The 22334-nt window shown below is 42.5% G+C and overlaps 1 protein-coding gene across 3 annotated transcripts in view; it reads right to left on the bottom strand.

The window, feature by feature from the left end:
- Positions 1-2758: 2758 nt before the first annotated feature.
- GSTCD (glutathione S-transferase C-terminal domain containing) overlaps positions 2759-22334 on the bottom strand; it is a 140337-nt gene continuing 120761 nt past the window's right edge. Inside the window, exons 11-13 of one of the 3 annotated variants that reach the window (XM_044767450.2) lie at positions 21048-21078; positions 17792-17861; positions 2759-14922 (exon numbers count right to left, since the gene is read on the bottom strand). In XM_044767450.2, coding sequence (XP_044623385.1) covers positions 14786-14922; positions 17792-17861; positions 21048-21078 — 238 coding nt within the window. In that variant the 3' untranslated portion in view covers positions 2759-14785. Of the gene's footprint in view, positions 14923-17791; positions 17862-20170; positions 21079-22334 lie in introns of all 3 variants that reach the window. The other 2 variants (XM_014858408.3, XR_011501811.1) reach the window with 2 other exon arrangements.

The following is a 22334-nucleotide window of genomic DNA, read 5'->3' as shown; positions in this document are numbered from 1 at the left end:
GAAGAACCCCTTTTTCTGTGCTACCAAATTATAAACACCAGCCCATTGGACCTCACCCCAGGAGACCATCAGGATAAACGTGAATAAAGGACTAGGAATAGCCTGCCCTTAATTGTTTGATTTGTAAACTAGACGCTTCATCTCAAGTTTCTCCCCATCAACACCTACATTCCAATATGGCCAGTAAAGAATACAAAGATACCATGCACGCAGTCCATGCCTATTCACGAGGAGTCTCTCTGTCAGTCAGGGTTCCAGCAGGTGGTTCAGATGGAGAGACTTTACTGCGAGGCTCACAGGCAGGGGTAGGCTGGGTGAAGGGAATAGGAGGGGAAGGCAGAAGCAGGTAAACAGTCTTGGATGTAAAAGGACAAGAGGAAACCATGGCCCAACTGGAACCATGGAGGCAGAGGAAGGGCCCCTCAGAAGGAGCAGTAGTTGCCCAGGCACAGAGCACCCGAGAGACCTTTCCTGAAGCTGGGGCAGGGAGAGACGACCGCTCATCTCTCTCCCTTCTGACCCTGCGCGTGCTTCCTCAGTGTCAGTTCCTGGGGGCACCGGCAGGGCAGGAAGTGGAGAGGGGGAGTGTGGACAATTTAAGGAAAACCCCAGACTCTAAACCTCTAAAGAGAGGATTCGAGAGAGAGAGAGAGAGAGACTCTCTAGAAAGACAATTTTTAGTGGGCGTTTAAAACTGTCCTCCATTCTTTATCCATAGACTATGTTCTTTGTGGATCCATGACTCTTTTCAAACTTAAACTCTGTTTTTGGTTGCAAAGAAGTGACTATTTTCCATGTTTTTACTAATTTGTAGCTGCAAGAATTACATGCCGTTATGTTGCCTCCTGCTCTAATCAATTATTAAATTTTTAGTAGTAAATTGTAAGCAAGGAATCAACTTTAATACAAAAACGATATTTTGGATTAACTGTAAATTGCTCCTCTAATTTAGTGAGGATAATCCAGAGTTTGGCTTTGGTGATTAAAATAATAGGATTAAAAACCAGTTCAGTTTACGTGTGCATTCCCTGTTTATGGGGAGTCGCTGTGTAGTTCCAGGACCTCCGTCATTAGCGTGGCTGTGTGCCCCAGTCAACATTCACACAAAAGCTTGTCTTCTTGAATATTTGGGTAACTGAAAATGCCAAGATACATTCTATAAATTCAGCAAGAAAAAGAGTAATCATTGTTATTGCTGCTGTAAGAGGCTGCAAGATGAAAGGACAGCAGCTCGGATGGCATTGCCTAAACGAGGACAACCGGTGTCAGGCAGCTGCCATTCACGTGATTTCACAAAAGGTCACCCAGAAGGGATGTACCCACTTCAGGAAGCACAAATGTCATTGCCAGGACCTTAGGTTCTTCGAGTGCAGTGATATAAAAAGACCAGAGGCAATGTGATCCAGAATGACAAATGAAGCATCGTATAAATGAGTTGTACATCTGGAGAGCAAAATGAAAAAGATAGCGTTGGAACACTAGTATCACAAATATACTACTTACTAGTTTTCAAAGGGTGACCGAATAAGCTAGTGATTTCATAGTGGAAAAGCTAAATTTTCCAATTTCCATTTATTTTTCTCGTGTGAAAACGTCACCGAAGGTGTAAGGCAGGGGACGGCAGAGGAAAACCCATTCAGTTCCATTCTATTTGCAGGTTACAGTTGATGGTAAATTTTGGCCACTTGTGTATTTGCAATTATTTTGGTGTAACCTAAGTAAACTTAATTTCACAGTAATTTGGGCATTCGCTTTGGAGGTAAAGTTTGAGTAGTCTGAAGATCCAGAAGAGACTGTTGACTGAAACCTCGTGCACAATGTGCGTTCCCCAGGAGGTTCCTCCTCCACCTCTCCCATGGCTCATGCCTGACAACACCCCAACAGGCCCAAGGCGAGATTTTCATCCCCTATTCTGTGTTACCTGTTTTAATTTGCACCACCCCATCCACCTCAGCCACAAGTAGCAAGATCTCTGGCAGCACCGCTCTGGTCCACGTCTCCTGTGTTGTGAGAAGGCCAAGTCTTGATTCTAAGTTTGCAGCAAAGACACAGGCATTTCCTGTTTCTGTAAACAGTGCTTCCATCCATCGCTCCCCTTCACAAAGGACCGAGTGGCTCCTCGTTGACAATAATACTGTCACAGGATAACGTGGGTAGAAATTCATTTGAGGTTTTGTTCTCTTTAACTGCTCCCACTTAGTACCTTCACTTCTACCCCACAAAGGAAAAAAAGGGCATACGGGTCCATTCAGGGTCTAAACAGAAGTAACCTGAAAAAACAACCCTCTTTCTATCTGTTTTGAAAGTCTGAATTCCCTCTAAGGCGAAGCTATGTGTCAAGGACAAGTGGGGAAAGAAAGGGATGGCTTTGAGGAAGGCCATAGGTGAGAGGAGTTTTCCCAGACCTGGAAAGTCCGTGAGTTCTCTGAGGAGAGGAGCCATACTCCACTCTCTGGAAGTGTCCGAGTTCAGAGGGACAGGCTGTGTAACATGCTGCGTGGGAATGGACACTGAGCGTTGGGGATCCCAGTGGAGCAACAATTGAAGACTTTTCTCAACTTAACACTGGCATTGAATTCCTTAATTACACGTCATAGACAACTTCTGATAATTTCTGAATCTCTGGTGAGGAGGGTGTGTGGTGCACAGTCTTAGGAATCATACTCCACTTCAAATCTTTACAATTACTAGCTACTGTTTAGAATAACTTACACCAATGAACCTCAGTTCGTGTGTCTGTAGGATGAGAGATTGACACCCATCAAGTAAGGCTGTGGAAACAAGACATTGTGAACAATATGTGGCACACAGTCATAGAAAAATGATGTAGCGTTAACTCTGGAGAGTTATAAAAGTTTCTCATACACATAAAAATCCCCTTTGCCAACAGTATTTACCAACTTTCCCATCTTTTCAAAACAACATTTGCATCAGTTTATTATTATCGTGGTAAGAACACAACATGAGATCTGTCCTCGTAACAAATTTCCAAGTGCACGCACAATATTGTTAGCCACAGCTGCTGCGCTGGATGGCAGATCTCTAGAACTTACTCTCCTTGCATGGCTGAAACGTCACGCCTCTTGAACAGCAACTCTCCATTTCCCTTCCCCCCGCCCCTGGCAGCCACCATTCTGCTCTGTTTCTGTGAGTTTGGCTATTTTAGATTCCTCGTATGAGCGGAATTGCGCAGTCTTTGTCCTTCTGTGACTGGCTTATTTCCACTTAGCACAATGTCCTTAGGCTCATCCACATTGTAGCAAATAGCAGGATTTCCTTCTTTCTCATGGTTGAATTATTCATTGTATGTATCTATATGCCACCTCTTCTTTACCCATTCACCCATTAACAGACATGTAGGTTGTTTCCATATCTTGGCTCTTGTGAAAAATGCCGCAATGAACATGGGAGTGCAGCTATCTCTTTGAGATACTGATTTCCTTCAGATATATACCAGAAGTAGGACTGCTGGATCATATGGTAGTTCCAGTTTTTTGAAGAACCTCTGTACAATTTTCCAAGGGGCTGAATCATTTTACATTCCCACCAATAGTGTGCAAGGGTTCCAATTTCTCTGCATCCTTGCCAACACTTATCTTTTTTTTTTTTTTTTTTTGTGGGGAAGATTGGCCCTGAGCTAACATCTGTGCCAATCTTCCTCTATTTTATGTGGGATGCTGCCACAGCATGGCTTGATGAGCAGTGCTAGGTCTGCAGCTGGGATCCAAACCAGTGAACCCCAGGCCACGAAAGTGGAGCACGTGTACTTAACCACTACACCACCAGGGCAGCCCCTTTTGTTTTTTTGATAATAGCTGTCCTAACATGTGTGAAGTGATATCTCATTGTGTTGGGTCAGTTTTGTGAACTGCTTTTGCTTCTAGCCCATTCCACAAGGTTTCAAAAGAACAAATAAACAATATTCACCTAAAACATGAGTTCTTAACACATTTTGGGTCACAAGATCCCTTGGAGATGTGATCAAAGCCACGGGACCCTTTTACCAGGAAAATGCACACATACAATAGATAGTACCAAATGTTCCTAGGAATGACGGACCTCAGACGCTTATTAATGAACCCAGTTTGAGATCACATGCCCTAGATGAGACTGTTCTCTGGCTTTCTTGACACAGCATGATTGAATGATTCAATTTGGGGATTGGCAAGCTTTTTCTGTAAAGGGCAAGAGAGTACATATTTTCAGCTTTGGGGGCCAGTCTCTATCAAAACTACTCAACTCTGCATTTGTAAGGCAAAAACAGCCATGGAAAACACGTAAACGAATGAGCATGGCTGTGTTCCAATAAAACTTTATTTGCAAAAACAGGCTGTGAACTGACCAGCCCTTGGGCTGTAGTTTGGCAATTCATGAATTAATCCTTTCAAAAGAATTGAATGTGTTGCAGTAGTTATGAACTGGGAGACTCTTGAATACACACACACACAAAGACACAGTGTGAAGGCCATACAAATCCACTGTAAGAGAGCAGCGGCCGCCGTGTCGCCTTTCCTCTGGAATGTCTGGGGTGGGGCAAGAAACCAGAGATGATCCTCCTCTCTCATTCTATTCGATAATAATCCTTTAATTTGCTCCTGATGGCACTTGGTGTCTTCTTTCAGTTGTTTGGAACGTCCCCCGAGCCATCAGTTAGTGGTTAGTGCTTGTGACCAGTGACGTAATGGACAGGTCTGTTGTAACAGGGGCGGCAGAAACACACTCAGGATCCAGTGTGCGTTTCTCTATGCCCACCTCCCACCACGGCTTCTTGGACAACACACCTCCTTAAGGAACTGTTCACGGTGCCATTCTAGTGTCTGTGTTTCTAAAATTTGTTCTTGGAAAGCATACTTGATGACATTTACAGTAAAAACCTCCAAAAACTATAGCAATGTGAGTGTAAACTCTATACACTAAATGTCTGTACATTTGAAAATGACTGAAAGAAAAAACTTGGAAACACCTTGCTGAAAGCCCCCAGCAAGTCTTCATGAAGAATAAACACTGTCAGACTAACCTGATCTATTAGGATAAAAGTCCCAGGTCAGCGAAGAAAAGAGAGAGTTCTAATTTCTCTCGACTCTGGGAAGGTTGGGTGACTCAGTCGTATGAGGCAATAAATTTAGAAAACACGGTCCAGACAGCATAACTATTAGGTAAGAATACAAATTGCCAAAGGGGCAAAAATAATACAAGGTGTTTATCAAAGTCAGTTAGAAGCCTAGATTTTTTTTAAAAAAGTTGTCATCACCAGCCTAGATAAAGAAATAAAAGAGTCAACCTAGACAATGTGCTAGAAAAACACACCTTAGAAAAGCGATTCAAGAAGAAATTGAAAATCTGACTACATCAATAATTGCCAGATAAACTTAACAAGGAGCTTAAAATCTAACTCCTATTATCTACCCCCAAATATGCTACATGGTTTACAGGCCATGAATCAAGCATTTGAGAAAGACAATCTCTATCTTATAAAAACAGTTCTAGAGAATAGAAAAAATATTTTTCATATCAGTTAATGGTGCTAGAATATCCTCCATCTTGATGCCCAAACCAGATCAGGACACCACAGGACGTGACAATCACATGACGTAACAAAGGTGATGAAGTTAAAGGGAAAAGATTAGTAACTGGAAAAAAACTTATCTTGCACAAGTTATTTTTCCCAGAAATATGAGGACAGTTTAACATTAGAAAATATATTAATGGAATTAGCCTCATTAAAATACTAAAAGGAGAAATAACAGACGATCACCTCAAGGGATACAGAAGCAGCATTCGCTAAAATCAGCAATCTCTGCATGATGAAGTTGGAAGTGAAGGGAACCGCCTCATTCACACACACCATGTTCCGGAACAAGAAGCCTGGACCTTGTTAAGATGTTAATTCTTCCCTAAGCAATCTATAAATTCAGTGCAGCTCCAACAAAGCCTTTTTCACCGAACACAACAAGCAGATCTTAAATTTTAGATGGCAGAGCAAAAGGGCAGAAATAACCAAGACTACTTTGAGGAAGAAGAACAAGGCATAGCTTCTCTTTGTTAGATGTCGAGACTTAGAAAGCTTCGGGTAATTAAGAGAGTAATTGGCATTAATTATTCTGCTCAGACCACTTACTTCTGTAACAAATCCAAGATTTACAGCCAAGAAGGAGGTGGAAAGTGGGCCAGGTTTGGGAGGCAGCCTTAGAAATATTGAAAGACTTAGGAAATAAGACACCAAAGGAAAATCAGGACTGTTCAGTCTGATGACCATTCCAACAATGCTGTACAGACAATAATAAAGAAAACACAGGTTAAAGGTGATACTTTTGGAGCCAGCCCTGATGGCCTGGTGGTTCAAGTCTAGTGTTCACTGCTTCAGGAGCCCAGGTTCACTGCCCAGCCGTGGAACCACACCGCCCATCTGTCAGCTGCCACAGTGTGGCAGTGCCTCGCAGAGAAGACCCAGAAGGACTTACAACCAGCACATACAACCATGTACTGGGGCTTTGGGGAGCAAAAAAAAAAAGAGGAAGATTGGCAGCAGATGAGCTTGGGGCAAATCTTTCCCTGCAAGAAACAAAAAAAAAGATTAAAAATATGCAATTCCTTAAGTAAAAAAAACTAATACTTTTGAAGTATATTCAAATTTAAAACAAGGAAAGTTAGTTCATAGCTGTTGTTCCTTTCCCCTGACATAAGATGCATTTTCAATGTAGCACGAAGAATTTGGCTAAAACAGAATTTTCTTGAGATGAGATATGGAAAGGCCGCTAAAGATTTACTGAGCCAGGAGGCAAAGTCTCTTGCTCTGGATGTCTTCAAAAATCGGACTGACTTTGGTCTGTCAGGAAATTTGGGGTTTAATTTACTGAAGGTGCCAAAATTTATAACTTGGCTACATAAACTATTTCTAGCCGTGTAGTTCTAGAAATACTGTGAAGATGCTCTTACGGTGAGACAGAGGGGAAAATGGAGCTCTATGAATTCATACGAGTTGTTTCCTCCCCTCATGGCCTCCTCTCGCTTCCCCCCCCCCCCCCAACACGGACGCTTTCCCAGACAACTCTCTGCTCCCCTTCAGCAGCGAGCACCCCTTTAAGTAGTCAGTTAAAAGACTGCTCAGAGCATCGCTGTCATCACTCTGCACTGCGGCAGCTCTGAATTCAAAGTATAATAAGGAAAGGACAGTTGCCATTCACCCAGGAATGTACTTATGCATTTTTAGTCTTATAAAATTTGAAGTAAACTGTGGGATGATTTATGAAGGAGTTAGAATGAACAATAGAGAGGTTTGAACTAAAGAAATAAATAACGGAGATGACCATTTAAAATTTGCAGTGAGGTAAAATTTGATCATACATAAAATTCACCTTTATTACTATTATCAACAGTCAACTCCTTGTCAGTTATGTATATAAACTGTGGTTTTAACCATCTATGGTAAATTTTCACCCCTACCCTGGGTTTCCTTGCCTATCCAAGAAGTCATGGCTGACTTTTCCCAGTTACTGGGAACTTCTTAAGGGATAAGGTTGTTGTTCTTAACTAAATATGTACTGCGTTCCAAAATACAGTGCGCAGGCTGCTGCTCTCAGATGAGTGAGCCAGCTCTTCTATGCAAAGGAGAGAGCGTCACATGGGAAAATGATGCAGACCCCAGGGCCTTGCCTCTGCTCCGCTTCTGACCAAGATGCAGGCAGACAGCGAGACCTGTGGCTGAGCCCAGCTGACAGACAGGTGAGGGGCAATCTTTTCTTTCCTCACTGACGTGGCTCTAGAGACAGCAGTACAGCATCCCCTACAGACTGCTCGTGCCACTGTCTCATTTCCCTAACAGTCATTTGGTATCGCCCATTAAACAGGTGCTTTATCGAGCACCGCACGCAAGCAGTGCTCTGTGCTGGGGTAGGCTCCTAACGGTAAACATCAGACTGGCGTTCCTTGTGCGAGCTCGAGCAGACTCACTTTGCCTTCTCCTCCATGGACAAGGCAAATAATTTACCAGGATCTTTTCCATACAAGCTATTCAGATGACAGGCAGTAACTGTCACTTCTTAATCTTCTCCAGCATTGGATTTGCTAAATATATTTTAAAAACATTACATAAAAACAACACAAACCAATACAGAAACCCCACATGCTGATGCATGGATATGTGTTTCCAGAGGGAAAGGAAGCCTCATCTATATATATATATTTTTTTTGCTTGAGGAAGCTTGTCCCTAAGCTAACATCTATGCCAATCTTCCTCTTTTTTTGCATGTGGGACGCTGCCACAGCATGGCTTGATGAACCGTGTGTAGGTCCATACCTGGGATCTGAACCCATGAACCCCAGGCTGCCCAAGCAGAGTGAGTGAACCTAACAACTACACCACCAGGCTGCCTCATTTTTTTTGGGTGAGCAAGATTAGCTCTGAGCTAACATCCATGCCAGTCCTCCTCCACTTTGTATGCGGGATGCCTCCACAGCATGGCTGATGAGTGGAGTAGGCCTGCACCCAGGGTCTGAACCCGTGAACCTGGGCCACCTGAAGCAGAGTGCACAGAACTTTAATCACTGGGCCGCGGGGCAGCCCCTTCATCTGTATTTTCACCCCAGATGGAAGCGTTAAAACGTGTTATTCATTCTGTCAATGCTCACTGAGCTCCTGTGATGCGCCACACTGGATTAAGCGCTGCAGGGCACCGGGGGGTGAGGGCGCTGAGGGCCGGTCTCCTGGGGACGAGGCGTTCTGCACAGGCCGCTGTGGGAGCGAGAGCAGTGGAGGTCGGAGCTTCCTCCGGGAGGGGCCGCAGCTCACCAGGGTCTGACACGCTGCGGACATTCCCAGGACCCTGCATCAGCCAGCCAGGACTATGCTCCTCTGCTTGCTGCTGAACTGTGTTTTTTTGCCTGACGGTAAGCTGTTGTTACTCGGATCAGATAAACCAGACCTAAAAGCAAACCGACACGCAAAGGAATGAAACCTGGCTCTTCGGAGTGCGGTGACAGAGTCCTGTGAAAGCAAATGATGATTCTTTTATGGGAAATGGTGAAAAAGAGCCTGATAGTGGGCTAATTCTCTAGTGCAGAACATTGCCTTCTGCTACATTTTCGCTTCCTTTGGATCAGTAATAGTGTTATTTGGGGTCAAGGGTCCTTTTGAGGACCTGATTGAAACTATGGTCCCTCCAGTGGCAGGAGACAGTCTCAGGAGAGGGCTGCACATTCTCCATGTCTCAGGTCACACACCCTTCGTATGATTCCCAAACATGGAACTGACCCTGCCAGGCGTCAAAATGTGTCATAAAGCTGCAATAAATGAGTGTGATTCTGGTACAAGTATTCAATAGGAAAGAATAAAAGTGAAGAAAGTCCTAAAAGCATATCAAATCCATGGAAAAGTTGGGTTTTTATAATGGTATGGTGAAAAGTAACAAATCATGTGAAAAGAAATGTTAGACTTCTGCCTCAAACCACCCCCTGCCGAAAGGAATTCCAGCTGGTTAAACACTGACGTGTAAAAACTAAAACTGTTAAAGAATTAGAATAACAAAAATACAGGTGAATAGTTTCTTATCACTGAGTGGGAAAAACCTAAGCGGCAATCACAAGGAAAAGAGTGACTTATGTGACCAAATGTATATTTTAAACTTTACAAACGCAAAACAATAACAAAAACACCACCTTCCTTCACAAAGGCCAACTTAAAAAAATGTTAATCTGACAAAAAGTCTTCAATCCACACATAAACCTTTACAAATCTGTACATAAGACGAAAGTACCAGATGAAAAATGAGCAAGAAGTATGAACACAATACTTGGTCTCAAAGCAAGAGCTCAGTAGATGTGTTGATCAGATGAATAAATTGATAAAGAGGCAACTCACAGAATATCAATGGCCCATAAACATAGGAAAAGTATGCAATCATAGGAATAATTTCATGAATGAATATAAAAGCAAAATAGCATTTTTGTTCATCAAACTGACCAAGATTAAAACAAAGCTCTGATAATGCCTGCATTGGTGAGGATGCTGGGACGTCAGAATCATACATTCCTAGGAGCGTCAACCCGTGCCTTCCTGAAGGGAGATTTGGCATTATGGATTGAGCACTTTAATATATGAGGTAGAATTTGCAAATTTGAAGCTTCTCCACCTTTCTATAATAATAAAAAACCTCTCCTTTGAGTGTTTTTCTGGAAAATTCCTTTCCGAAAGTAAGTGTGAAAAGTCCACAGAGCAATGACAGGAAGTGCTTGTGGCACACGTCTTCTCTTTGATGGTGTAGGACCAGTAAAATGCCCTATATTCAGAATCTGTTTCTAAACTGGAAGATGCAACGGCTGCTTCTTTCTCTCTCTTCTTCCTTCCCTTCCTTTCCTTTCTCTTCTCTTCCTCCTTCAGCGACATTGCTGGTGCTGCCTCATATCATTGTTTGTGGTACCTGCACCCTCCGCCAAGGCTCTACACCCCACCCTGGTGAACTCAGGAGGGCTCTGCTGTTCGCCTTAGTCAGCAAACTGACGGAGTGCAGTAGACCACAGCTGAGCAGTCCTGGTGGCTGGCTGACGGTTTGCCATGCTTTTTCCTTTGCCCTGAGACCAGCTAGGTTCCTGAGAGGCTGCTTGGTCAGGCTGAAGAGAGGTGGAGGAGAGTCGCGGCTAACTGGATGGATATGTAGCAAGAGTGAGAAATACACTTCCTTGTGCAGAACTTCAAGACAGAGATTGAGTTACTACAGTATATCCCAGGGTCATTATGAGAATTAAAGGACGTAAAAAAGACTGAATGAGTTACAGGGCTTAGACTAGTGCCTAGCAAATATCAAACACTGTATTAGTGTTTGTTAGATAAACCCGTGTGTGTGTGTGTGTGTGTGTGTGAACAGTCCAGGAAGTATGAAAAAAGTGTTAAAAGCGATTTTAAAATTTTCTTGTTGTTCAGACACATCTTCTAGTTTTTCTTCAATAGACATGTATTTCTGGAATAATTAAAAAAATCTGTTCAACAACGCCTAACTACTTTGCACTGAGAGACTGTTTTTTAAAAATTGTAATTTAAAGAAATATATTGCTTTCTTTACTGTGATTTCATTTTATCACTTCCACAGGAACATATCTCTAATTTTATTATGAAAATCAATAGAAAAACAAGTGTCAGTATGTGGAAGTCCTATTAACGGCAGTTTTCTTGAACGATGGAGTGGATAACACCTGTGGCCAAAATCTTGAGAATGGGACGAAATGTTTAATTACTGTTCCTCACCTGTTCTTTTGCATGCATGCTCTGAAAACGTTTTGACTTCGAATATGACTGACATTTGTCTCCCTCAATAAGATCAAGTTGTCTAGTCATCAGTGATTATATCCCTGCTTCTCCGAGCCAGGCTTGAAGCCAGTGACAGATGAGCTCTGGTTTCTAACATCACCGCCTTGGAAGGCAGATCAGCGAGCAGCTGCTTTGCTTTTGACGGACAAGAGTATGGGTGAGACCAGGTCACTTGCTGGGATTGCTATCATTGCAGCACTCTTCCTGCTGGCTGCATCCAAACCCTGTAGTTGCCCTGGTTGGGAATGAACCTTCGATTCACACAGAAAAATCATGGTCCAAGAGTGATCATTAACACCCAATCTATGACCAGCCACTGCCAACATAGCTGGAGAGTTCCATGCCTGAGAACAGGATGGGCGAACAGTGGGGTCACTTTCTTTTTTATTCTCCCTACTTGTCATGCGGCTTTTTCGGGTGGAGTACTTTGCGTCACCCAGGAGGGGTGAGAAGACTCCCTTAGGAGGCAGGTCTAAGAACAGAGGGGATAACGAGACTGGTGAGCAGGTGGAGTAAGAGGAGGCTACTCTGAGCAGTGCGAACAGCATGTAAAAAGCTCAAGGTAATGGCATCAGAACTATCAAATAATAACAAATAAAACCTCTACACTGAAAATTACAAGATATTGCTGAGAGTAATTAGAGAAGACCTAAATAGCTGAGAATATTATGTTCATGGATTTTAAGACTCAACATTGTTTATATGTTCATTTTCTCCAAATTGATGTAAAGATTCCAAGCTTTACCAAAAATCCCAGCAGGCTTTTTTTTTTTTTTTAAAGAAACTGATAATCCAATTAAAAAATTTATAGGGAAATACAATGGATCTAGCAGAGTCAAAACAAACTGGAAAATGAAAAATAAAATTGGAAGACAAACTACCTAATTTCAAGACTTACTATAAAAGCAACAGTAACTAAACAAATACATTAATGGAATAAACCAGAGAATTCAGAAATAGACTCACCCATATGCATCAAGTGATTTTCAGCTGAGGTGCCAAGTCAATTCAATGAGAAGAAAGGTTTTTAAATAAATGGTGCCCAAATGACTGTATACTCTCAAAACCTACTTACCCCTATTTGTGAATATGGATTTCAGGTGGATTGCAGACCTAAACGTAAAAAGCTAGAACTGTAAGTTTCTATAAGAAAACATGGAAAGAATCTTCATAACCTTAGGGTAGGTAAGGCTTTATTAGAGAGAACACAGAAAATATTAACCGTAAAAGAAAGAAAAGATAAATTAGCCTTTGTGAAAATTAAGACATTCATTATGAAAATGAGTAGGTAAGCCACAGACTGTGAAAAAGATTCTCTCTCTATATATCTGACAAAAGGCTCATATCCAGAATATACAAAGAACTCTTATAAATCAATAATAAAAAGTCCAAATGACCTAATTTTAAAAATGCACAAAAGACTTGAAAAGACACTTTATAAATCATACTTAACGTCAATAGTCATCAGAGAAATAAAAATTAAAACCACAATGAGATGCCATTTCACATCCACCAGAATGGTTAAAATAAAAATATCAACTGACAATATCAAATAGCAAGGGTGTGGAGAAGTGGAACTTTCACACGTTGCTGGTGGGAATATTAAATGGTACAACCACTTTGGAAAATTGTTTGGCAACTGACATTCATTTAGCCAATGACCCAGCAATTCTACTACTAGGTATTTATCTAAGAGAAATGAACACACGTGTCTACAAAAAGACTTGTACAAGCATATTCATAGGCCTTATTTGTAATATCCTCAAAGTGGAAACAACCCAAATACATACCAACAGGAGAAGGGATAAACACCTTCTGATCTATTTATATAATGGAATACTTCTTAGGAATAAGAAGAAACTATTGATACACATAACAATGTGGATATTTCTTAAAAAATACTACGTTGAACAAAAGATGCCAGACACAAAGGCTACATACTAAATGATGTCATTTATATGAAGGAAAAAAATAGGCAAAGCAATGTAGGGTGATAGAAATCAGAGAGTGGTTGCCTTTGGGATGGGGGAGACTGAACAGAAAGGGACATGAGAGAACTTTCCGGCCTGATGGAAATATTCTATTTCTTATTCCTGGTGGTGGTTGCGTGGGTGTAAACAGTTAGCAAAACTTCTCAAACTGAACACTTAAAATCTGTTATTTTACTGTCTATAACTCATACCTCAATTAGACCAAAAAGACCCAGGAAAGAGGAGCACGGTGTGTTTATAGGTGCAGATGACTAAAACACTCAGGGCTGGGGGTTCATTCTTTACTTAACCCCCCTACCCTCCCTAAGTTATTCCTGTATTTTAATCCACAGTGATGAAAGAGTTATTTATTAAAGTCCTTTATCCTCATGACAAGTGTCAGACAGGGGTTGAAAACATCAAAATCGATGAAACACATCTTATCTCAAGTGGAATGGCCTAGGACATGTAAAAGTTAAACACTCAGCAGCATGTGAGAAGGGACACGCCCTCCATCTTTAAACACTGGCTGGTGGAAGCCGGAGAACGTGGGCAGGGAGGAGCATTCAAATCAGGTTCCAAATCCTGTGCTCCTCCCACATCCAATGGGTACTCGTAAGATTTACCAAAATAAAAAAAAAAAGACTGATGTCTGAACAACAAATTCTGTGACCACACCTTCTATTATGATATAAAGAACTTAACTCATTCATTAATCTTTCTCTTCTAGATGATTCACCTCCATAGGCAAGGCACTGTGTCTCTTGCAATTCATTTTTGTATCCTTAGAAGAATCTACGCCAAGGTCTTGAAAATAATGGATCCTCCATCATTATTTATCAATGTATTTACTGATTAGTTAGAATTTATGTCCAAATTACATGTTCCCATAACGGGAAATTTACTTCAATTATTTTATAATGTCTTCAATATAAAATGTTTGAACCAGCAGTGATCTCATTTGGTAATCCATGGGAAATACATTTAAAAGGAGTGTAAGGAATGATATGCAAGTCCATCTCACCCCAGCTTAAAAATTTAACCATCCTGTAATTACCTGACTAGATTTTTAAAAAAACTACAGAAAAAGTACAATTGTTAAAAGTATAAAAAACAAACAACCCCACTGAGTCTAGCTTTGTCTCCATTTGGGTATCTAATGATCACAGAGGTTGCAGGCACACTGTTTTGAACGGGACGCCACACTGGCACGATCAGAGAAGCTGAGCCCAGAGGGAAGCTGTTACCCCAGTGACGGAGCTCCACTGTGAGCGTTACTCCGCAGGCGGCTGCGACTCCGGGGACTCTGCACACCCAGCGGCCCTTTCATCGCGCACTCTAAGAGCATCCGTGACGCTGTGCAGGTAGCCTCTCTTCCGAGATCCCCCCGCGGCTTTCCTTCCCGCGCGAACAGGTTCAAGACGGCGAGTGCTGCTTCCTCGCTCCGCCAAGAGCCTCCTGACGCCGCGGGGCTTTCATCACCACGTCGGCGGCAGGACACCACATGCGACCGCTTCTAAATGGGGACCCCCACAATCATGTTGTTTTTGGGAGAGCAGCTCTCCGGCTCCATGGATATCACCTGAACGGAGTAGCCACGCTCCTCTGCAGCTCTCGCTCGATCCAGGTCCACCAGGCACATGCACTGCTTTCCTGAAACACAGGAGGGGGACCGGTGGTTCATCGGCGGGGGCGAGGACGCGCAGAACGCTGTCTGCCCCAAGGCCTGTCCACTCTCTGTTTAATTCTGGATCAGTGAGCAGAGAAGAGGACTACAGATATGTGACATTTCACAGATATGTTTCTACTACTAATTTAAAGAACATTAACCTTTTAAATGTATTTATAAATAAATCTCGAATAAACACTACATTTTCTATTTTCCACTTTGGTTAAAAATCCATTTAAAGACCTTTTCTCTTCATGCCCTATGAAAATGAAACATTATCTATAATATGGTAAAAACAGTCTGTCTTGAGGAATATCTCAAATAACACGCAAACAAGGGGACACCTGAGAGAGGCGTTACATCTGCACTGGAGTTTTCAGGACATTAAAGAAATGAGGAATGGAAAATATTTGAGAAAATCCTCAATTGTGTGCTGATCATTTCAAGCAGATGTGTATGTTGAGTGTAACATAATTTGAATTTTCAGAGCTGCTGCACCCCTATGAAATACCGGTTTTCAATTGTCTTTGTGATCTTTGGAAAACAAAAGAGGAAGCCTGACTGGCAAGCAGGGCAGGTAATTTGTGTTCCTTTGGCGAACACAAACTTCTGTTTCAGCAGCAGCTCGGGGAAAAAATGATTTGGGGTTGAATATAGTCAAAGCTATGGGTTACCTTTACACTTTCAATTTCTTTAAATTCAATATATGGACCTCTTCATCCTCTTGGAAAAAGGTTACTGACTATGCAGAACTTCATTCATTCCATACTTTCCTCAGTAATTATAATAATGCTGAAACATTATTTTTAAATGATTTACTTGAATGACAGCAGAAACTGCTAAACTAACACAGCTTCAGAAGTGAAGACAGCAGAGTCCTCACAGAAAAACAGTGGAAGGTGAAACCAGTCGGTAAGAACTGGCAAGGAAATTCAGATTTAAAATATTTTATACATTTTCCTTAAAAGGTCTCATGACAAAAAGGATAAAATGTGTTAGAAATGACATAAAAAGAGACGTCTAGAATCCCATGTAGGCTAAATCACCCCTCTTCATCAACAGCCCTATGGCTGACATTCTTTTTTTTCCTTAAAATGTTGTTCTTCCTTTAAAACATCTGTAAATCCCCCCGTCTACTTTTCAATTTAAATGAAACATTCTCTGTCAGAACAGGATGCTCTACATTCATCAGCACCACCCGGATGTACACTGCAGCTCATTTGCTCTTGGCGTTGATCCCAGTCAAGTTTCCCTTTTCCATGATACAGAAGAATCTCATGTTTTTACATGTTGAAGAAGTGTCTTTATAACTGAAATTCAGTTGTTGGCAGTCCACGTTTTGGGGACTGGAAGCTCCCTAAATGTTCACAGACAAAAGTGCCCTGTGCACGTACAGATGCAGACGTGATGGGGTCTCTGACTTTGAACTGACCTTCCCTCTCTTCCTGAAGTGACCATGCCAAATGCTGCTCCTCCTCCTCAACTCTGGCTGCTTCCCGTCCAGCCACTCCCTTCTGGTTTGATGCCCAAAACATCAACCATGTGCACGCCATCCACCACCCCAATTATGTCTTCACTGCGTCTAATGGAGTTATAGCAAACGTAATTTGATAACCAAATGTAGCTTATGCCTTAATATACATTCACTGTACATTCCAACGTACATTTGACTAACTCCAAGTTGGGAACTGGAACAGGAGGAGGAAGAGGGAAAGAGAGAGAGGTTGCATGCAGGAAAGAGCAAGCTTTTTCATGCCCCAGAGTGTGAAAAGGGAAGGAAATCACTTGTGCCTTCAGCCTCAGGTCTCAAATGCCTCTCCAACTGTGGGTATCCTGTGATGCCGACTTTGATTTTAGAGTTAAAAGATAACTATTTCTCACGCAACATGGTCCCTGAGTGCAAGCTATTTGCTGCATCTGCTGCCCTGCCCAAGAAACAGCAATCTGATCCAGTACACCATGGTGGGCTCAATGTGTGGCTTTCCTAAATAATTTTAAGGATTAGTTTTGACTCCACTCAATCATCTTAAGCCCTAATTTGGAACCTAACCTTCCAGTGATGTGACTTCATCATGGAGGGCATCGCAAAAGCAGATCAGTGCTTCACATCTGAGATCAAATAACTTGGGTTCATAGTGCGGCTCCAGCACCCACCAGCTGAAGGATCCTGGGCAAGCTTTTGTCCCAATTCTCTCACGTGGAAAATGTCAATAATAGCACATGCCCATATGTATTTTATGAGAATTTACTGAGAGAATAGGTGGAGGGCATTTAGCTCAGTGCTTAAATGTGCAATAGCCATTAGCTGCTATTATCCCTTCTAAATGTGATTTCCTTTTCCAAAGCAAAGTCTTGGATAAATTCATTACTTTACCTTGAAATGCTGTTGCAGGCCTTCTAATTTAGGTAATGTTTAATATTACAAATGTCAAATAAATTGGTCTATGATTAATAATATACAACTATATTTTTTCCGAGAAAGAAAATATTATCATCCTTATCAATTTTTTAATGCATCAATTTTGGCATGCGTAATTGATTTTTCCATCTTTATTATTTTTTTCCATGGTTTTTGATAGATCCTTCAGTTTGTTTATAACAGTAAGAAAGAGATTTAACATAATTCTACTCAACATACAATCACTGAAAATGTATTTAAAAGTACTAACATGAGAATGGAATAAAATGTTACAGTTACAAAGCACTTTTCACTATGGATTAAGTTTTCTGGGAAGAACAAGCTTCACTTTCTTGTTGACAAGTGGAGCAGTTTTTCCCACACAGAGTCGGTGCCATCATTCCTAGGCACCCTGTATGTGATCTGATCAACAGCTGCTCCGGGAAAACACATACCTATGAGCCTTCGTTGGGGTGGAAGCTGGACAGCTGTTTGATCTGCAAATCTGCACAGAATCATGTGTTCCTAAAAGAAAAAGCAATAGAATGTGGGTTTATTTAATCTTCTGCTTCAAAATTGTAAAAGTAACACAAACGACTTCGTTTTTCTGGAGTTCTACATTGTTTTATTGAACAAAGTGCTGCACAAATAGTACTTCTGGAAGCAGCAGACTTCCAGGCAATGGTTCTCAGGAACATTTTTCCCTTCAAGCGGACTGCTTGTCAGCTGCAGTTCTTAAGAGCAGATGCACGGTGGACCCTCAGGGCCATGAACCAGTTGCTTTTAGCAGAAATGTGGCTATGATTTGTGATTATAATATGTTAAAGTAAAAGGCCTAAAATTTACTTATATTTTTCCTTTGATAAAACTTGGATCTCAGGAACATGGCTCCAAGAAGACATTCTCAGTGGCTTTCCTCCCACTACTGGAGCAAAGGGAAGGGCTGTAGGACATCAGTCTGTGGCGTCTGCTCTCTAGGAACGCAGCACAGTGCTGGTGGCTCCTTTGCTGGTCCTGACTCTCACTTCGCTCAGCCCCTTTAGAAAGGAGCTGGCTCTCTCCCTCTGCCCTCACTCCAAAAGGATACAAGAGATGTACCTATTTCTGCTTTAAGACAAACCATAAAGAGGACCTGAGAGAATCGGGGGAAGGTTATTGCTTCTGCTTAACAATTTTAGGAAAGACTGAATTAATGAAAGAAGCATAGGCTTTAAAGGGACAGAGCTGATGGGTCTGCCTGGCACTCTCGAGTGATGGTGGGGTGAAGCAGGGGTGCCTGCAAGGCCCCCGGGCCAGCTGTTCACCCCGACAGCTGCGGTCTCCAGCGAGCACACCATCTCACCTGTCAGCTTAGCAAAGGGGCTGAATTCAGACTCACCACTTGTCCCTTGTCTTCTGTACACTCAATTTGAGCCTCTATTTGTCAATAAGGTAACTGAAGTAATTGAAGTGATTGTGTGAGGCTGGTTCTTTTTGAAGGGTTACCATTGTCTCAACTTTTATGCGTTTTAGAAAAAGCACTTTGAGGCTCACTATAAAATTTAGTGGCAATGGGGAGGATGCTAATAAACTAGTGCAAATGAATAGCTTTTATTAAGCTCTGTGAACTGGCATCCACAAAGGGGCAGAAGAAGAATTTAGAACTATATAATTTGAAGAAAAGGGAAGCAGCAGCCTGCCCTTCGTCCTCAGGGTGTTTGAACATTAAGAGTCACTTTAAGTAAGGCCATGTCAGGAAGCACGACCTCAGGCGAGGGTCATTCCTCTGTCTGCTAGGTCTCACCCTATCCATTGCTATCACTCGTGTGGGTGTCCACCCAGTAGGAGTTAAGTTCTGAAAGGGGAGGGCACATAGTGGGTACTCAGGAAAGGTCTGCTGCTGGATTGAACTGTGTAGAAAAATGCTTCCAAAGACCCTCCAGATATTTGGGCACTGAGTCCATGAGGTCCTGCCTGCCAGGCCCCCGCCGTGGTTAAGGAATATGAGACACCATCCTTAACCATCCCCAAGAGGTTAAATAAGACTTCTCCACAGAGCGTTCACACCTGAGACTCTTGAAAGGGCTGGTGGCTGTGGAAGGAACAGGAGGCAAGGATGAACTGGGGTGCCGGGGGTTCCTGCTCTCTGGAAGAGCCGCCTCTTCTGACTCTAAAATTTTGCATTCTTCCCCAGCCAGTGAGGCTGCGGCACCCTCCCTCCCCACGGCGTTTCCTTGTTCTGAGAGTTTGCTTTATCCAGCATCACTCAAGGAGGGGTTAAAAACAAGGGTCTAGTTTTTGTTTTTGCTTATTTTTCAATTCATTTTCTACTTTATTGGCAGGGCCTTGTGAGAGAAAGGTGAGGTATTTTGAATCGTATGAAAATAAAGTTCCTGGGGTCCTAATGTTTCCCCAAAAACTTTATAGTTCCCTAGGATATGAAAACTTTAAATCCAGCAGGCAAAGATGAGAACGGCTCTGGATGAAGCATGAACACTGAGGTTTCTCTCCTCTCCATGGGCGTCTGTGCTTGGAAGGGTGAGGACAGGTGAGGGTGGGAGACAACTGGAGGTGGGCGTGTAACAGTTATAAAGGAGAGGTAAAGGGGACAGAGGTGCCAAGGTGGCAGAAATGGACATTTCTAGGCCACTGTCCCTCACTATTTCATGTTGGAAGGAAAAGACGGTAAAACTCCCGGAAGCTGGGGCTGGTGTATAGAACGAGACTCCATTTTTAGAGAGCCTGTGTGGAATGAACTGCACTGAGAATCCAAACTAATTTATCAGCTTTAATGGCACTGCCTGTGCCTTTCTCTCAAAGAGGACCATCTCTTAGACTGCACTGTGTCACGTTACCGATCAGTGGGTTAGCAGCGATGTGCAGAAAGCTGGAAACCGCCTTGCTCAGGTTGGTGACGAACGCTGTGCAAGTTCTGACTCCTGTTGGGAGACGATTCTCTGCAGGTCTCGTGTTTCTTTGAGTCTTGCGAACAGAGGCACTGCCCTTGTTCCAGACTAGGGGTTGGCAAACTATGGCCCGCAGGCCAAATCCAGTCTCTGGTCTGTGTTAGTATGGCTCGAAAGTTAAGAAAGGTTTTTACATTTTTGAAGGCTTGAAAACCAACAACAACGACAAGGACAGTGTAGAAGACGTGCGGGATTTGTAAGCGGCCAGCACAGCCTAAAATGCGTACTACCTTCCTTTGACAGAAAAAGTCACCTCGGTTCTGATGACCTTTTCAAAGGCGTTTGCAGAGTCAACGGCCTTGGAAGCTACATGCAGTCTCCCTCTGGAGCAAGGGCAGGCGCGCGTACTTAAAGACGAAATCTCTAAACATCTGGGTTTCCTGAGCTCAAGTCCCCTCTCCTGCAATGCCACTCACAGTGTATGTAGCGTCACCTGCCCTTTTGTGCTGCCTCTGGGAACCGGGCCTCAGGGAGTCAGTGCCAAAATGATGGTCTGGCTACTCCTCCTGTGCCAGTAGCTGTCTTTGTCTCTGACTCAGGGGCCATTCATCTTACGCAGGCATCCATGGAACTGTGGCAGGCTGTCACTTGCAATAGGGTGGATCTCAGACCCTTCTCAAATCCTGTCAACCACTTGAAGATTAATATTTATTTGGCAAAAAAAATCCATAATAGATGTTCATGAGTGATTCAATTATTAACTATCAGTTATATACTCCATTGGAAAAAGTCTAGTAGGAAGACATCTAGATCTTTTTAAGGTTACCTTATATGACAAAGTTTTCTTGAACTGCTCACTGAAATAGAAAAGAAAAAGGAATTAGTCATCATTTTAAATATCAAAGATTAAGGGCAGAAATAGTCTTGAAGAAACTAAATTGTAAAAGATATGTATTTTATCTAAAGAGCATATAACGTTATTCTGAACTAGAAACTGTGCCAGTTTGAAACGTCTTTATAAAAAGACAAAAGCATACTGTCAGTATGTCATTAGTTTTCAAGAATTTCTTTCAAATCTTGTTCACACTATTAGAGAAGCACAAGCATTATTTTTTCTTCCTGGCTTGGGCACACAGACTCAGGCACTTTAAGACGCAGGGTTTATTGTTTTGCAGGTGTAGTGAGGCCAAGAGGTCAGGAGACGGCTGCCGTTGAAAAGATGGCTTGTCCCTCACAGCTCCCAAGATGGGGTGTGCCCCACCACACAGGGGCGTGTGGGGAAGCACCAGTGGTCAGAAGGCCGAGGGAGTGGGGGATGCGGGTAGGAGCCTTTATGATAGGTTCCGTGGGAAGGTAAGGCAAGGCAAGGAGAGCAAGCTCAGGACTGGTCAGTTTAAATGTCAGCGGGCTCTGGGGTACAAGGGCTGCCCGAGTTGCCTGGCACCTGGCCCTGGGGTGATTTGGGCAGGGGATGGTGACCAGGAGTGGTCCTCCAATGACAAAGGGGGCATACGCCAGTAATCTACAGAGATGTAAGAAAGCTGACTGACATTAAACTGAGACTTTAAAATCAGTTATGTGAGACTGCAGTTGAACTCACATTAGCATTCTTAAGAATCTTTATAGTGCTAGACTTACAGATTTCTTGATGGGTTGTAAAATATACATTTTATCCGTGTGAATTTGGAATAAAATGAAATTTCAACTATTGACTAAGCCTCAGATTACATTTTATTTTTTGCTTTTCCATAGTTCCTTTGGTTTTCTCTCAACTAGTTGCAAATTGTAGTAAAGAACAAAACAATGAAAGACAAAGAATAAGAAGGCTATTATTTGCACTTTATTTTAAATTAGCTAGGAGCCTTTAAGCATAAATTCTAATAGAAATTTCCTAAGATTACAGTGATCAGCATGAGTGTCAACAACTAGGAACCAGAGTGAAGCATCACCCAGGCCGGGAGACGCCCTCCAGCAGGCGAGCTAAGGGTGAGAAGGAGGTCTCCCTCTTGCTCGGGAGCTCAGATTAAACACCACCACCCACGGGCAGAGGTTAAAAACACCAGTGCTCCTACTGTAACTAGCAACAGCTCACAGTTGTTGAGTCCTTTACACA

This window comes from Equus asinus, chromosome 3 (genome assembly GCF_041296235.1).
Source record: "Equus asinus isolate D_3611 breed Donkey chromosome 3, EquAss-T2T_v2, whole genome shotgun sequence".
Taxonomy (NCBI): Eukaryota; Metazoa; Chordata; class Mammalia; order Perissodactyla; family Equidae; genus Equus; species Equus asinus.
The sequence above is the reverse complement of the archived record's forward strand: the minus strand, read 5'-3'. Positions and strand labels throughout refer to the sequence as shown.